Here is a 17,660-nt window from a genome sequence, read left to right as displayed (position 1 = left end):
TCACCGTGAGGATTGAGAGTATTAACACCTAGGGATTCTCGCCATGCCATTGGCCACTCATGCCCTGACGTCACCAAAAAGCTGTCCGTCACTCTCCCCCATATTTCCTGGGAGATACATCTTCTTGCGTCACATCGGAAGCAGCCAATTGCGAGGGAAGTTCTCCAGGATTCCAAACTGCGCCCCCCACCCGCTTTTCCCATCCCACTTCAGGGCAAGAGCTATTTCTCCTTCATTTCCGCCCGTTTCCTTAACTTGACTTCCGTTTCCTGTCAGGACATATAACACCCGCCTGTGGGTGTTTGTTCCTGCGCGGGTAACATTCGAGTCTAACAACACCGGAACTTCCGGTGAACTTGGGAAGTCATTTTAATTCTCGAGCTGCGTATGGAGTAGCGTAGAGCCGCTCTAGGCAAAACCGGAGGCTTCTCTACGGCCGCTATTGGCGCCGCTCTATACCTTACAATCTCCATGGTAGAAGTATCATTTTCTAAATAAAGCTCCCCAAGTCACCCAAAGGAGGAGCAGCTGATACTTCTGTGAAGCATATTGGAAACACGACATTCTGGCCCCTTTATGAAGTCGCGCTACGGCGACGCTCTAGGGCTCACCACCTCTGTGGCCGAAAGTAGAGAAAGAACGGGCATTGGGATTCCACTTCCGCTCGGGCCCGGAAGCGCCCGTCTCCATGACGACGGCGCCGTGCGTGCGGCCGCGCGGGCCTCCGCCGTCACCTCCTGCCGGCGTGGCTCCTCCTCTTCCCCCGCCCGCGCGCCGATGGGGGGAGGAGCAGGATGCGGGTCGTCACTTCCGACTGCGGGCCCTTCCCGGCCGCCATCTTGCGGTGTGGGGGGACGCGGGGGGCCCGGGGGCCGTGGCGGGCCGCTCGATGGGAAGATGCAGCGCACGGGGCCGGGCGGGGCGGGGCCTGGCGCCGTGCTGGGGGCGGGGCCTGGCGCCGCGCTGGGGGCGGGGCCGGGGCGCGCGCTGCTGAGGCGGGAGCTGCGGCTCCTCGAGTCCATCTTCCACCGCGGCCACGAGCGCTTCCGCATCGCCCGCGCCTGCCCGGACGAGCTGGGCTGCGAGTTCCTGCCCGGCCCGGGCAGCGGGGGGCCCGTCCGTATCCATGGCAACATCACGGTGAGTCCCCGGGTGGGGGGGGAGGAAGGGGGCGCCTTCAATTGGGCGGGAGACCCTCGCCCTCCCTCGGGGGCGGGGCTTGGAGGAGAGTGGGGTGATGGGGCGGGGCGTGTGGAACCGGGGCGGGGCGTGAAGAGGTGGGGCGGGGCGTTTTCTGGAAGGGGCGGGGCGTGTGGGGGCGGAGCTTGGAGGGCGGGGCCTAAGGCGGGCCGTGGGTGGGGGTAGTTGGCAAGGTGCAAGAGTGATCATGGAAAGCCCCTGTGCAAACCTAACAAAGTTGCAAACTTGGCATATTGTGGTATCCTGTGTTAACATGCTGGCTACAGTGGAGGCGGAAACCCCGTTTTCCATCAGTGGCATGTAGCCTCCTGGTCAGCATTGCATGATCTAACCCACTCACCCTCTGCCAGCCCACTTCCAAGCGAAAGCAAAGACTTGCCCTGCCTTTGCAACTGCGACACAAACTCAGTGGGTTGGCAGAGGAGGGTTGGAGGGATCCTCCCTCCGCCAGCCTACTCACTCGCCTGCATGGACTTTCTGCTCGCCTCTGATGACCACGCTGAGGCTTAAGCACAATGCGGGCAGCTAGGAGGCAGGGGGTTTCCCTTCTTGAACACTTCCGCGACATGAGAACCCAGTGGGGCCACCCAGTAAGCCAAATGTTGGACAGACAAAAGAAAGTAGTTCTTCACACAGTGCGCAAATGATGGAATGTAATACGGACACCAAACTGGATGACTTGAAAAGAGGATTGGACAGATTTGTGGAGAATAAGGCTATCAAGGCTAGTCACCATGGCTGTATTCTCCTTCCCCTGTGAAAGACAGTATGCCTCTGAATTGCCAGCTGCTGTTGTGCCTAAGTCCTGCTTTTGGGTTTCCCAGGGGCACCTGGGACAGAATGCCAGGACAGACTGGCCTTTGAACCTAATCCAGCAGGTTTGGGAGACCAGCCTTGATTTAGCAGGGGAGATGTGAGTTATATGGGGCAGCTGCCAGGGTAACGCAGTGTGCAGCATGTAGCCGAAAAGGGGTGCAGGCTGCAGCATGGAAGCAGAGGTGCAGGACAGCCCAGGTGCTTTCATGGCCTAGGTGGAAAAAGATGGGAAAGGATCAGGCAAAGAGGTGTCACTATTTTGCTTTTACGACTCTGCTCTTCAGCCCCTTTTGCCTTCCTTAATGGTTTAGACTAGAAAATACCACTTCAGAGATCTGGGGAACATGTAGCCCCTCAACCCTGACCATTGGACATCTTGGCTGCAGCTGATGTGTTTTGGAAGGCCAACAGTATCTGGAGGTACCAGCAGGATCTCCAGCTCTGGAATAACAGATGCCTGGGTCAAAAAAGCAAGGAGGGTTGTTATCTCAACTAAGACCTTAGACTTGAGACCCCTTGAGATTGGACTGGCAGACTTCATTATGGCATCGAGTTAGTCCGTAGCTGCATGGCTTTAATGTTCAGAGGGCCACAAGAACCCTGCTTCCCCGTGGGAGCTGAAGTCAAGTTATTTAGATCAAGATTTGAGAACCTGGTGCCCTCAAGGTATCATTGAACTCCAATTCCCATCAGCCTCAGCCAGCATGGGTGATGGGAGTTGTAGTCCAGTGACAGGTGGAGGACCATAGCGTCCTCATCACTAGCATAATGGGCCTGTGGCAGGAAGTTACAGAGCACTGAAGCAGGACAACATGGTCATATCTGGTTGTCTCTGTGAGATGCTGCCTATTGCTAACCCCCTCGGTTTTCCCGCCTTCTCTAGGAGTCTTATCCAGCTGTCCCCCCAATATGGTCCGTGGAATCAGACGATCCCAACCTGGCGGGGATCCTGGAGCGGCTAGCAGACGTGAAGAAAGGAAATACGTTGGTGAGGCGGAAGAAGCGCCAATGTCTTTGGGGAAGGAGGGGGAGCGATTGAGCTGGAGGAGGCGGGTGAGGGGTGATCAGCATTCCTCCTTTTTCCCTAACTTTGTTCTCGTTGGCTTCCTTCTTGGGTAGCTTCTGCAGCACCTGAAGCGGATCATTTCCGATCTCTGCAAACTCTACAACCTTCCCCAGCATCCGGACGTTGAAATGCTGGACCAGCCTCTGCCTGCTGAGCAGGTAAGCCAACCTTGGCCAGGTGGCATTCCACTGTCATGGAGGCTGCTTGAATGGGCACAATTGGTTCTGTGTTTATTTCTGCCTGTCCGGCACATTTACTCTGTGCAAAACTTCTTCAGGCAGTGGCAGAGTTCGCAGCAGTTGCTTCCGTGTAAGGAGAAGGAAAAGTCCACACACTGTTCTTTCTATCTAACAGCGTTTATTTACATCAGCAAGCAAAGGAACAAAGAAATCCACCCGAACACCAGTCACAGGTGTACTAAAATAGGTTCCATATAGGAAGGTGTTAGCAATCAATGCCCCAGGACACTCCTGACTGTTGCCTACGCAGCAAAGTAGCAGAGTAGTGGAAATCTGGTAGACGTGGGATTACAGGGAAACACAACACGCAGGAAATATCATTCATAGAAGTTTACTAAGGCATAAGTTCTTTGTCAAGAGTCCAAATACAGCATAGCTCCTCTTAGAGTAAAAAAAAAAAAAAAAAATCCAGTTTCAGCCTAAAAAGACGCCACACAAATATAAATGCAAACATATAAAGGTAAAAGAAGTCAGTTGAAGAATGAAGAAAAAGAAGGAGGAGAAAGATTGCTCACTGGGCCGCAGATAATACGCTTCCCTGTGGCCTTGGTACTAAGATAAGGCACACAGTTCAAAACAACAGCTGCTTGCTTTGAGCCGAATGGAAAGTTACAGACCTGCTAGAACGGCACTAGCGTGTTCCAGCTTTTATTGGCAGCTTCTGCAAATACATAAAACTTCACTCCATGACAGAAGGGGCTGTGGACTGTGCTTTATGATGAGTTCCATATTGTCTGTACTGACCTGCAGCAGCAGTCCAGGGTTTCAGATGGGAATCTTTCCCAGCCTTAGTTGGGGATGCTGAGAATTGAAGCAGTGACCTTCTGTGTGCAACCTGGCAGACAAACATTAGAATCTTCTTCTTTTAAAATAAATGTTATTAATTTTGCAAATAAAAAAATTCAAATAAACACTATATGTGGAGATTCTCCGAATCTCGTGACTTCCCCCCACCCCGTCCATGAAGTCTTGTGTTAAAACATCTACAACTGCATGTTCGTTTGTGCTCCAGTCAAACCATATTATCCATGATATTTTTTACACTACAAGTGTGTTAAAATCCTGCTCTGGTTCCATCTGCCTATGGTGGTCTCCTAAATAACTACGATTCCCCCCCCCCCTTCTTTTATAAAGTTTTTATCCTCTTGATTTTCAGACATCAAGGAAACTCAGAAACAAACATGAGAATCTTCTGTTTAACCTTTTGTCCAAGCCAAGAAACTATGACTAACAGCTCTGGAATGAGCCACAATATTAAAATATAGTTCAAAGTTGTTTTAATTCCTTGCAGTGCGGTTCATAGGAATGCAGGAAGCTGCCTTATATTGAGTCAGACAGTTGGCCCACCCAGCTCAGTTTTGTCTACACTGACCGGCAGGGACTTTCTGTGGAGTTGCCGAGGTTTGAACCTGGGACCCTCTGCACACAAAGCAGATGTTCTGTCGCTGAGCTGCAGCCCTTTCCTAACTACATCAACTCATAAGTCTAAATCCTATTGAATTCCACAGGGCTTACTCCTGGGTAGTTGGGATTGCAGCCTGTGTAGTGTTAATGGAAACGTCCTGGTTTGGTGGCACAAAGTTTGCCTGTGAAAGGCTCATTCATATTTTGACATATTAAGATGAGAGATGATTGTCTGAATGCAGTCGCTTTTATAAAACCTCTAAACAGCTTGTTTTCAGGCTGGCATTAATGTGTAGTGTTTGGAGTAGATTCAGCCTAACTTAAGGAAGCTGAGAGTTGTTGGGAGGTCTCTATTTCTCTCACTGAGCTACAATTCCCGGAGCAGTTTAGCAGTCTGTCCCTCTTCCCAGGGAAGTCTTGGTGTCACCTAACAGTCTCCCAGTGCTCTTAACAAACTACAGTTCCAGGAACTGGGAACACCATGACACCATTGCAATTTAAACATAGGTTGCAAGAGTGGTCTTACGGCAGTGTTTTCTAGAATAACTCCATGCACCTGTCCTCCTGCTGTTTTGTTCCATAGAGCACACAGGAAGAAGTGTCCTCTGAAGAAGAAGACGAGGAGATGCCAGAGGTAAGGGGTGCATTCCTTTAAAAATTCCCAACTCCTGTTTGCTCAGCCACCTCAATTCCACAGCCATTCCTGTTCCTTCAGAAATGTTCAGGACAGGGGCAATAATAATAATTTTATAACATACCCCGCCCATCATGTGGACTGGAGATTTTAATGCGATAGCGAGCAAGGATTTGGATACATCCATCAGTGGTAAATAATAGACACATCCAAATCCATAACAGCTTTAAAAAATGGCTGCAGAAGCCTTATGTTAAAAGGTCTATGGAGATACAATTTGGAGACATAGAGCACCCTTCCTATTTAGCATGCAACAATTCTGGAATGGTTCCACGTTGCTAAATTTCTATGTAAGAAATCAACCTTATAGTGTAGCAGCACCTACGCCTCGGAACTACCTTCCTTTTGATATTACGACAGGCTCCTTCACTGTACCGTTTTCGGCGCCTGCTATAAATGTTTTTGTTAGGCATGCCATGAGGGAATGTGGCCCTTGGGTGAAAGGAAGTCCCCCCCCAACCCGCTGCTTGCAGTTGTGAAAGTTGAAGCAGCATGAAACAGACTGCAGCTTTTGATTTCCAAGGAGAGAAAAAGAGAATTCAAAGCTGTCGCGAGTCAGGAATATAATAATAATAATAATAATAATAATAATTTATTTATATCCCGTCCTCCCCAGCCGAAGCCGGGCTCAGGGCGGCTAACAACAATCAAACAATCAAATAATCCAACATTCTAAAAACATTTCATTATAAAAATTAATTAAAATCAAATTGATGGCAACCGTTAAGCAAAATTCTGTGCAGATTGCCAGAGTAGGGAGTCAGGCTGTGCCCTGACCAAAGGCCTGGTGGAACAGCTCTGTCTTGCAGGCTCTGCAGAAAGATGTCAAGTCCCGCAGGGCTCTAGTCTCTTGTGACAGAGCGTTTCACCAGATTGGAGCCAGAAAGCCCTGACTCTGCTTGAGGCCAGCCTTACTCAGTCTTCTTGCATCGCAGGGGGGTTGGACTAGATGGCCCTTGGGTCCCTTCCAACTTCACCATTCTATGGCTCTCTTATCGCCCCCCAAGGACACAGAAGAACTCGATCACTACGAGATGAAAGAGGAGGAGCCGGCGGAAGGGAAGAAGGCGGAAGATGACGGCATTGGCAAAGAGAACTTGGCCATCCTCGAGAAAATAAAAAAGAACCAGAGGCAAGATTACTTAAATGTACGTGTCGCCAGGTGGGAGGGCAAGGCGGGGAAATGGGGGGCTGGTTGGGGGTGGAGATGGAGAGGAGGGTCGCCCAGCTGACTTTTCAAAGCCTGCCTCTCCCTCTTTGATGCTGGGAGTGGCACATGGTCGGAGTGCGGCTTCCGTGAGCCCTGGCTGTTGGCTGCACTGCCTGGGGGCTGGTGGGAGTTGGAGTCCACCTTGCCAGGAGAGCACCAGGCCAGCCCTGGGCCTGGGCGATAACTTGTCTCTGTTCTGGGGGCGGGGGGGGGGGATGGAGTAGCCTGGGGGTGGGCAGCCTGTCTTGCTAGCAACATGGGTGTAACAGTGAAATTCCTCCTCCCTCTCGCCCTCTCCCAGGGGGCAGTGTCTGGGTCTGTGCAGGCCACCGACCGGCTAATGAAGGAGCTCAGGGATATTTACCGATCGGCAAGTTTCAAGGGTGGTGAGTATCTAGCCTGGAAAAGCCCTAAGGCGGGGCGGGGGGCAAGGCCTGGGAGCCTGGCCTTGTTTCTGCTTCTGGGGAAAGTGGTCGTCATCGGTCAGGAAGAGGGGGGCAGGACTGTTGAGAAACCTGGATTGTAATAAGTAAACTGAGTTGGTAGGTAATGTGATGCATTATTTTCTTGTGGTTGTGTGCCTGATGTATACTGATGCCTATAACGTAGAATTTGAAATTTATTTTGTCACCCCCGTTCGTATTTTTGTGTTGCATTGGTCTTTTCAGTGGGGTGTAGATGATGGAGCAGTTGTTTTGTTCGTGGTTTGTTTAGGTTGATATATATACTGTGGGCTGTGTCCTTGCTCACTCTGCTCGCCAACCCTAACCAATAATAATAATAATAATAATAATAATAATAATACTTTTATTATTTCTACCCCACCCATGTGGCTGGGGTAACCCTGTCATTCTGGGCGGCTTCCAACGTATATAAAAACATAATTACCCCATTAACCTGCAGCCTCCCTTTCCCAGGATTCTCATGTTCCACTGCAAATGGGGGCTGCACAGTGACAGCATTATATATACAGTGGTACCCCGGGTTAAGAACTTAATTCGTTCTGGAGGCCCGTTCTTAACGTGAAACTGTTCTTAAGCTGAAGCACCACTTTAGCTAATGGGGTCTCCTGCTGCCACTGCCGCGCGATTTCTGTTCTCATCCTGAAGCAAAGTTCTTAACCCGAGGTACTATTTCTGGGTTAGCGGAGTCTGTAACCTGAAGCGTATGTAACCCGAGGCACCACTGTATTTGTATGTATACAGGCGACTCCCCACTTGTACGCGATCTACTTGCATGCGACGGCCCAAAGGGACATCCTCTTTAGCTTCTGGGGTCTCCCTGAGAGCCACAAGGACTCTTTAGGGCGCTCCCCACTTAGGTGCATTTCATTTATGCACATGGGGCCTGGAACGTAACCCCTTTGTGAATGGGGAGTCGCCTATATATTTTGTGGAAGCTGAGATGGTTTGCTGTAGGAATTTAATTCTGTTTTGTTGGTTACTTTAAGGTGTGTGTGTGTGTGTGTGTGTGTGTGTGTGTGTATTGTATAGCCATTCTTCCTTTCCTTTCCTTTCTCCTGCAATACCGACTGCTTCCTTCTATTTTCCACAGGAAACTATGCAGTTGAACTAGTGAACGACAGCCTGTACGACTGGAATGTCAAACTCCTGAGGTAAGGGTCTGACTGGTCCCGTGTGGGTGGGCGCTGCACCCTACCCTAAGCAGGATGCCTGGGTGTAGGGGGAGGCCCCGACCACCCCTCCATTCCAGTATGAATCAGGACTTCACACACCCTTGAAGACGCCTGCTCTGCTTTTTCTTCCGGGCCGGTAGATTGGCAAAGGGATTTTCCTCCCCTTCTTTCTCCACCAGCGAGAGAGGCTGGGGCAGAGCACCTTGCAGTGGGCTGCTTCCAGCCAAGCTGAAAAAATCAACAAAGGCTTATCTGAGCCTGCTTTCATAGCCAGCATTTTTATGCAGCTCTTCCAGCAACGACAGCAAAGGCTCCCAAAGCAGTTCACATGTGCTGGGGATAAGATAGTCCTTGCCCTCGGGTTCTTCTCATGAAGTTAGCTAGTGCTTTGGTGGATGGAGAAGTTAAAACTTCTTCCCATCCTATTGCCTCTGAATATACCCCAGATACCCTCCTCCCCAGCCAGCAGATCTATTTAACCAGCGGAGTGAGGATTTCTGTGTGCGAAACATATATATATGCTGGTGCGTGGACAACCTGCCCCCAGTGTTTGTTTATTCCACTGTATCCCACCATGTTCTCCAAAGAACTAAAGGTGTGGCATACATAGGTTTTCTCCCTATCTCACTTAATCCTCACAACAACCTTGCAAGGTAGGCTAGGCCGAGAGGCAGTGACTGGCCCCAGGTTGCCGCTAATGAGCTTCATGGCCGTGTGGGTCTCTGCCAGGTCCTACACCACACTGACTCGTTGTGTGGTGAGTGAATCCTGTCCACAGAACAAAAAGGGTTCCACAGATCACAGAATTGTAGAGTTGGAATGGACCATCTAGTCCAATCCCCTGCAGTGCAGGAATATGCAGCTGGATGGAACCTGCAGCCTTGGCGTTTTCCGCACCATGCTCTAACCAACTGAGCTATCCAAGAGAGTTAGAAAGTTAGCCAGCCCCCCCCCCCCATAGAGTTAGGATGTCAGCCTACACTTGAGTAGGACCCTGGCAGAGACACATGCCCAACTGGCATGTTCTCCCCCTCCTGGTTGATCGTTCGGGAGCTTCAAAAGCTTTCTTCTGCCCGAACATCACAGTGACCGATGCCAAGCGACACTGGCACACTTAGGGATCCGCAGAGTCTTTGCAGCTTTGCGTGACAGACCTCAGCAACTCAGCGTTTTGGCTAATCTACTTTATTTACATATAAACACACACAGAGCACTGCAACATACCATGTCATGTGAAAGACAACAATCCCATGACTGCAGTCATGGAGCAGGAATTCTAACAGATAGAAGCACCCCGTCCCATCTAGGCCAAGGGTGGGGAATCTCTGACCCAAATGTGGACCTCCAGTGTGCTCCATCTGGCCCTTGGGACTCTTCCCCAGGCAACACCTCAGGCAAACCTCTATGCACCTTCCACGAGTGTTTTCGCCTGGCTGGGGCGTTTCCTTGAACTCTGGTTGTGCATCTCGCTTGCCTTTTTAGAGGTGTGTGTCATGACGGTGCGGAGAAACTACCCCATTGTACAAAAGCGGGAGAGGAAAATGTGCATTTGTTTCTCCACCCACTTTGGCTTCTCGTCCAGCCCAGCATGTGACCCCCAAAAGCGGGAACTCTGACCTGGGGAGGGGCGAGTGGCCTTCCTCTGGCCTCAGCTCAGCTTGCCTCCCTCTCTCCCCCAGGGTGGACGAGGACAGCGCCCTGCACAGCGACCTGCAGATCCTCAAAGAGAAAGAGGGGGCAGACTTCATCCTCCTCAACTTCACCTTTAAGGTCAGGCTGGTGGGAGGGAGGAGGTGGCAGCAGCAGCAGCAGCAGCAGCTGATGGCCAGGGTGGGAGGGAAAGGGAGGGCTGCCAGGCAGCCAGCTCAGCATCTCTCTTCTCCTTTCAGGACAACTTCCCCTTTGACCCGCCCTTCGTAAGAGTCGTGTCTCCTGTGCTGTCGGGAGGGTAAGTGCCTGACGATGCCCACCGGTGGGATTTGGGTGGCTGCTGCTATTGGTAACTCAGTTTCTTATCAAGGGCGAGGACAACAACCCATGTAAAACCATGCTGTTTTAAATCAGTATTATTATTGCTGTTCTGTTTTGCCTTGCTTATTTTGCTGTATCTCTCTTGATGACTATTTACACACCTGGCACAGTCCACTTGGAGTTTCTGTTGCCCAAACCTCATTTGAAACAAAATGGACTTGCAGGAGAGCATTCCGCTGCTCCAGTTGTGCATGCTGTGTGCGTGTGCATATGCAACTCCAAGTCACTTCAGTGGGACTTGTACTAGTGAGCAGTTCCTGGCAGAATGTGCCTACTGTATTTTTTTTCTTTGCCTTATCCATGTTGCATGAAAATGTCCAAGGATAATAATAATAATAAATAAGAGGCTTTAGTGAAATTGATTTACTTTTATAATATTTAATAACTGTCAATACCCATCTACATTAACTATATAAAAATCATATTTACCTTTTTAGAGAAGTCTGTAGTACAGGTTTGTGGCCATAAATGTTAAAACTGTAAATCTGGATAAAGGTTGTTTTGGAGAAAACAAGTTACTTAAAAAACAACAACCAGTATTATTTACTGTATTTTTTGCTCTATAAGACGCACCAGACCACAAGACGCACCTAGTTTTGGGAGGAGGAAAACAAGAAAAAAAATATTCTGAATCTCAGAAGCCAGAACAGCAAGAGGGATTGCTGCGCAGCGAAAGCAGCAATCCCTCTTGCTGTTCTGGCTTCTGGGATAGTTGCACAGCCTGCATTCGCTCCATAAGACGCACACACATTTCTCCTTACTTTTTAGGAGGGAAAAAGTGAGTCTTATAGAGCAAAAAATACGGTAAATCTATATTACCTCCCTTCTTCTGAGGATCTCAAACAGCCAGGACCTAGGAAACTGCCTCATACTGAGCCCAGATCCTTGGTCATCTATCTCAGTATTGTCTACACTGACCGGCAAGTCACTGAGTTTCAGGCAGGGGGACATTCCCAGCCCCTGCCTGGAGAAGCCAGGGATTGAACATGCAACCTTCTGCCTGCAAGGGGGATGTTCTGCCCCCAAATTCTTACAGGACACGGAATTAAAGCCCGGTTGAAGGCCTTACCCCTTAATCCTATGCTGCTGGATGCCCTGTTCCCCGGAGGCGACAGTATTTGGACCCTAGTTCTATTGTCGGACAAACTCATCGGGTGTTCCTTGGTTCTGAAGAAAATCAGAGGCAGCCACATTCCGTCTAGAGATGTAGAGCCAGCTTCCACCTGCCTCCACCCCCTCAAAGGACAGGCAATCTTAGCTGAGCAGCAGGATTGGTTGTGGGGCAGGAGGCACATTAATAATTTTCTTATTTATACATTAGGATCTGCCATTAGGAAAGGGCTTTGATTGTGAGGAACTCGGTTACTGCTCCCCTTTTAAATGAATTTACACACACACACACACACACACACACACACACACACACAGGCTTTTTGGCTAACAATGGATTTTCCTCTGTCCTTCTCTCCTAAGGTATGTCCTGGGCGGAGGAGCTATCTGCATGGAGCTTCTAACAAAACAGGTGAGCGGCTGGGAGGACTCCCATTTGAGGCCAGGTCCAAGTCCCACTTCTGCAGCAGTTGGGCTGGGGTGTTCGGCTGGCCTGCTGCTCCCTGGGATAGCTCAGTCAATAGAGCACGAGACTCTTAATCTCAGGGTTGCAGGTTCGAGCCGCACATGGGGCAAAAAGGTCCCTGCATTGCAGAGGGCTGGACTAGATCACGCTGGTGGTCGCTCCCAACTCTACAGTTCTATGAAGATTTCCTTTTCCCTCACCTCCTTTTCACCAGGGCTGGAGCAGTGCTTACTCGGTGGAGTCCGTGATCATGCAGATCAGTGCCACACTTGTGAAAGGCAAAGCCAGGGTCCAGTTTGGCGCCAACAAGGTAACCTGGGGCTAGGGTCGACATATCCCCTGCCCCAATTCTCTTGCGTTGGTGTTGTAGAGGAGTCGGCTGCCAGAGGTTCCAACCTCTGACAGAAAAGAGCCAGCAAAGCTTTAAAGAGAGTTACAATTCCCCAAGTGCTTTGACAATCCTTCGCAGAGAACTCTGGAAAGGGAATTGTGGGCAATCTCAGCACCCTGAACAAACAGCAGCTCCCAGAATATTTTTTTGGGGAGGGGGGGAACCGTGACTGTTCAGAGTGATGTCATGGTACTTTAAATGTGTGGTGTACAATGTGCCCTAGGTCAGTTTTGGGTCTCCAGCTGTTGCAAGACTACAACTCCCATCATCCCTGGCCGTTGGGCTAAGCTAGCGGTGGATCATGGGAGTTGTAGTCCTGCAACATCTGGGGACCTGAGGTTGAAGAACACTGACCTAAGTGACCTTGAATGAGTCGCAGACCTTTTCTCTCTTTCAGCCCCCCAGGTTGTTGCAAGAATAAAACAGGGAGGGGAGAACTATGTCCACTGCCTTAAAATACAGGATGTAAAAAAAAAAAATGGGGGGGGCAGCTTCCTATGGTCACACCATGCTTGTCCTAAAATGCCCGATTGCATTAAAAAATACAAAAACCACCACTTACAAGATATTCAGCACAGTGAGTGTTTTGTGGTTGGAGCAGTGTGGGAGATCTAATCTGGCAAAGTTGCCTCTAGGTGTGTAACATTTCCTTTCACGGGTATGTGGCTTTTCAGGGTAATCGTGTTTCTGTGATTTAGAGGCAGGAGCCTTTAGGGCACCCTACGGCTGGGCGATAGCTGGCTTTCAGCTTCGCGATATATTGCCAACTAAACATTGTGACACACGGATATATCACAATGTCTGAAATAAGGATGGAACTGTGTAGAGGCACTGGCTGGCTTCGCGGTGTTTCCCATGTTTTGATTTTTGTATAGCACACACATACGAAGATTCACGATATATTGTCATTGCATCCATTGTGGGCGATGACAGAAGGGTGCAGAGAGGGCAGCCTTCTTAACATTATAAGCCATTCTCCGTTCTCCCCCCGCAGAACCAGTACAGTTTGACAAGAGCGCAGCAGTCGTACAAGTCCCTGGTCCAGATTCACGAGAAGAATGGTAAGGACTAGCACCTTGGTTGAAGTGCTTCCAGTGGAAGGCTGAGGAGCCGACCTACGTTGTTGGCCACTGTTTCTTATCCTCACCTTAAGGGACTTCCAGGCTTAGGGAGGAACAGGTGGGACCCCCAGGTGGCTTTATAAGGATTTAAACCAGCAATTTGAGTTGAGCCCAGAAATTCTGCGAGAGCCAAACAGTAAAGCCATTAATGATAACAACAATACTCGGCAAGTTCCATTCTGTACACTCATGGCAACAGGTGTCAGGTGCAAGATAAAATGGGAGGAGCCAAATGTAAAATGAGGTCACGGGGGTGGAGTCAGTGATGCCATGTGAACAGCCTAATCAATGGAGAGAGGGGCGGTGTTGCGATTGTTAAACAATTGTGGGAGGGGAGCTCAGAACCCCCTACCTTCTGCCCTCATCCCCTTGTCCTAGGGGCATTCTGTCTATACTGAAGAGTCTCATTGCAGTGGAAGATGGGTAGCAGCAGAGCTTTCCCACTCCAGAAAGCTTGTCTGCCATTACTGACCCACCTATTCCCGACTGAGGCTGCCACCAGTTTGAAAACCATCCCATGGCAATGCTTGTAGGGCACGGGTGGGTTGCCTGGTGCCCTGCAGCTGTTGTTGGGAGGGTGGCTGCAATATACCCCCAGCAAGGTCTCTGGATCAGGAGTGACGGGAGTTGGAATCCAACAAGATCTGGAGAGACCCGCAGGATTCCCATCCACCTGGAGAGGATTGCCCCTAGCTCAGTGGCAGAATGTACTATTTCTATGCAAAAGCCCCCCTGCTCCTCCAGTTCTAGAGGAGAATCTGGGCCTGGGAAAGAGCCTCTGAGCACTCAAGTAAGAAGAGTATTTTGCTGGCTAGACCAGCTCCGTGTGAGGCAGGGGTGGGGAATTGATGCCCTGTGATGTAGTTTTTTTAAAAAAACAAAATACGGGGTGGTGGGGTTAATTCTGTGCTGGCTGTATGCTGCAAACAGGCAGGCCCAGCTAAAGCTCAGCTGTTTGCAAAAGGACTTTCAAACAGCCCCTCTGAAAAGCAGGGGTTTGAAGAGCAGCACAAGGCAATTTTACAAAAAGATTTCCAAATATCTGTGCTTTTTGCATTCCTGACAATCAGGACGCAGCGTTGCCTGATGTGTGGATGGCATCTGGTGATTGACGGGAGGGCGGGGGGGGGCCCCACAAGGGTAAAGAGGTTAAGAATATGTAGGTTGCCCACCAGCAAAAGTTTCCCAGCCTTGATCTACAGAAACGGCGTCTGTTCACCTAAACCCCACGTCTTCCACCTTTCCTCACAACCTTTTACTTTGCTCTCAGGCTGGTACACGCCTCCTAAGGAAGATGGCTAAGCATGGAGACGGTCACCCTGGACAGCCTCAGACCGGCCTCGACTTCCCTGCTGAACGCTGCTGCATTTGGATCGCAAGGATGCCTGCTCTTCCTCCTCCTCCTCCTCCTCCTCCTCCTAGGACAGGACACTCACACTCTCCTCCCTCCCTCTTTCTCCACCGCCCGTACTTGCAAGGCAATTTTAGTGAGCGGCTCCAGCGGGGGACTCTTATGGAATTATAAACACTTGCGAGCAGCCGGGCCGTCCCTCTGCTCGGGCTACTGGCTTGGACCCGCGCTAGCAGGCAAGCTGGCAGTCACTCTTATTAAAAACCACACACACACGAAAACAAAACAAACAGCAAAACTCTTTGATTCTCTCGTTATCGCTGGAAGCTACCAGCTCCGCTGCAGTCTAGAGCACCTCTGCCTCTTCCCTCTGCTACGGATTTAATTTATTTTCTTATTTTCATGTACACTGCTTTTTTTTTTCTTTTCCTTTTTGGTTACAGTGTATGATGGATGTGTATGGGGGGGAAATGTATCTTCTTTGGAGAACAATTACATTTGTTAATTTGAAGGGGAACTAGTCTTACCTCTCTGTCTGCAAAGCAGGTGGCAACTCAGGGTAGGTTAAAGGGTGTTGCCTTCCCAAGAGAAAAAAAACCCACAAATCCATGAGGTCTAGAAACTTTAAAATCAGTTCCTAAAGATCCTCAGGCTCGTGGAATTGCCATAACTTGCTAGATTTATATTGCGTCTGTGTGACGTTCCCTATGATCCTGACACAATATCTGCACTGTGATTTTGTTTTTCAACCAGGACCAACTCTGCTTAGTAGTCGTAAGGATGGTTGCTTTTGAATCCTCACAGTCCTGTTGTGTTAACTCCTTGTACACAAATTTTGGGTTAGCAATTAGGTGAGGGCTTTGTGGCTTTCTGGTGCTCCAAGGACACCTAGGCCAGACCAGAGCAGCAGACAGGTTTCCACACCTTCCACTGTTACTATTCTTTGACTTTACGCTCCTGTGGACCACTTGAAAATTGCCAAGGGTATTTGATTTGATTTTTCGGCCAGCTATAGCGTTCATAATGCTGTGTGATTTTTACTCGTGTTTCAATTGCTCCTTTAAATTTCTTGTTTTGTACTTCGCTCCGTTAGAACTGAAATTGCCTAGAACTGAAATGCAATAAAGTACAAGAAAGAAAGAGAGCAATAAAAATGCAATTAAAAATCTTAACGCAGGCACATCATGGACTACCTGAAAGGAGCACATGGACCACTGATGGTCTGTGCACCAGTTTGGGAACCCTTGCTGTAGGTCATATTTTAAAATCAGCAGACCTTGGGGGGGGGGGGTAGAAAATCAAAGAAGTGGGGAAACTCAACAGCAAAAATGATTCCAGAGGAAAAAGCTCACCTGAGTGCAAGAGACAATCAGACAATTTCTTCCTCAGCATCACTTTTTAAAAAAGCAACCAAGTTTTAGGTGTACATGTATATATTTGGTTTTAATCAACTAAACTACAGAAACAAGGTGGGAAGAACAGGCTCCAATCAATAGGCAAAATTTCAACATTCCTTGCCTCTTCAAACCCTCCATCTTTGAACACCACTAACATGCAAGATGCTTTTAATTAAGAGACATTTTTTTTCCTTCCTGCCGCAACAAGGCACAGTTAAACTGCCTTGTTTTAAACAGATACGGGGGGGGGGGGGGTGCATAGAAACAGGAAGGTGTAGAAAATTAATGCAAAGCGTCTTTCCGCTTACCCCATCTCCCATCAAAAACAATTTACAATCCTTTTTCCCAAGAGCCCATCAGCTTGCTTGTCGGATGTTCTCTCCAGAATTTCTTTAAACAAATTCCTCCTCCTACTCATCTTTGATGGCAAACTTCAAAATGTGTTGCTGTAAAAAGTTACCAAGATAGACTTAGAAAAAAATATTAGTGTATTTTAAACACATCTCCCCACCCCCAAACACCCATCATGACCCATAGCTCCTGTCACCCTCCAGCCCTTATAACAGGCTGCCCATGTGGGGATATTTTTAGGAATTGGATGTAAACACGGGGTTCAGTTGTAATCCAGCTGGTTAAATGGTTTTTTTCCCGATAGAAAAAGCTGTTAGAACTTAACATAATCCAAAGAGAAACTCTTGAGAGTGTTGGTAAATCCCCACTGAGACTCCCAGGCTGTGCTTTAGTTTCTCATGCCTAGCAGATGAAGAATTAAAACAAACACCAAATGCATTAGGTGCACATAGAATTGCTAGGTTTCCAGAGACCCTTTGGAACTCTTGGCGCAGAATTTAGATTCAGGGCAGAGTGATCTCCAACTTGCATTGACCCTCAGAACATGCCGGAAGCAGCCAATGAGTAATTCCCTAAACTCTGTGTGCTACACAGGAGCTAAAACGCACCAGCGAGCGTAGAGGTGCCCATTGCATCTCTGCATGATACCCAGACCTTCCCTCTGCTAGGATGTAAGGGATCAAAGCGTTGCTTCTTTGGGTCAGCCAGTTCTGCAGAGCTTCAGCAGAATTATCCACCGTGGGAAGAGATGCCTATTGCACCTCTGGAGGATTCGCTTGTCACTTTAAACAGCAGTTTTGAAAACCCTAAGAGTTTATTTAACATGAATGAGGAGCCCAAAACTGAAATTTTATCACTGCGCACCAACTCTGCTCCCAGGAAACAAGCTAATTAGTTTGGCATGAGTACCGTATTTTTTGCTCTATAAGACTCACTTTTTCCCTCCTAAAAAGTAAGGGGAAATGTGTGTGCGTCTTATGAAGCGAATGCAGGCTGCGCAGCTATCCCGGAAGCCAGAACAGCAAGAGGGATTGCTGCTTTCACTGCGCAGTGATCCCTCTTGTTGTTCTGAGATTCAGAATATTTTTTTTCTTCTTTTCCTCCTCCAAAATCTTGTGGTCTGGTGCATCTTATAGAGCGAAAAATACGGTAGGATCTCCCATGAGGAGAGGTTACA

General features: G+C 49.0%; 2 protein-coding genes across 5 annotated transcripts in view; one reads left to right on the top strand and one right to left on the bottom strand.

Moving 5' to 3' along the window:
- The first annotated feature begins 561 nt into the window (after positions 1–561).
- UBE2Q1 (ubiquitin conjugating enzyme E2 Q1) lies at positions 562–15,246 on the top strand. Its single transcript, XM_083715845.1, has 13 exons — positions 562–1,140; positions 2,900–3,004; positions 3,136–3,240; positions 5,309–5,359; positions 6,427–6,567; positions 6,931–7,015; positions 8,184–8,244; positions 9,945–10,035; positions 10,155–10,213; positions 11,770–11,818; positions 12,087–12,182; positions 13,258–13,324; positions 14,655–15,246. The coding sequence occupies exons 1-13, from the start codon at positions 577–579 to the stop codon at positions 14,684–14,686; spliced, it is 1,506 nt and encodes a 501-aa protein (XP_083571971.1). The 5' UTR covers positions 562–576; the 3' UTR covers positions 14,687–15,246.
- TDRD10 (tudor domain containing 10) overlaps positions 14,866–17,660 on the bottom strand; it is a gene marked incomplete at its 5' end in the record, with an annotated part of 29,305 nt that continues 26,510 nt past the window's right edge. For 3 of the 4 annotated variants that reach the window (XM_083715887.1, XM_083715889.1, XM_083715888.1), the window contains one exon: positions 14,866–16,578. In XM_083715887.1, the coding sequence (XP_083572013.1) occupies positions 16,543–16,578 (36 nt within the window). In that variant the 3' untranslated portion in view covers positions 14,866–16,542. The remainder of the gene's footprint in view (positions 16,579–17,660) is intronic. The other variant, XR_014558615.1, reaches the window with a different exon arrangement.

Source organism: Podarcis gaigeae (genome assembly GCF_964106915.1).
Source record: "Podarcis gaigeae genome assembly, chromosome: 16".
NCBI lineage: Eukaryota > Metazoa > Chordata > Lepidosauria > Squamata > Lacertidae > Podarcis > Podarcis gaigeae.
The sequence above is the reverse complement of the archived record's forward strand: the minus strand, read 5'-3'. Positions and strand labels throughout refer to the sequence as shown.

Bases quoted from the DNA above. Each gene is read 5' to 3' on its own strand.
- UBE2Q1 (XM_083715845.1), top strand. From the start codon at position 577: ATGAAGTCGCGCTACGGCGACGCTCTAGGGCTCACCACCTCTGTGGCC. The intron at 5,360-6,426 runs GTAAGGGGTGCA...TCGCCCCCCAAG, and splicing joins AAGACGAGGAGATGCCAGAG to GACACAGAAGAACTCGATCA. The intron at 6,568-6,930 runs GTACGTGTCGCC...GCCCTCTCCCAG, and splicing joins AGAGGCAAGATTACTTAAAT to GGGGCAGTGTCTGGGTCTGT.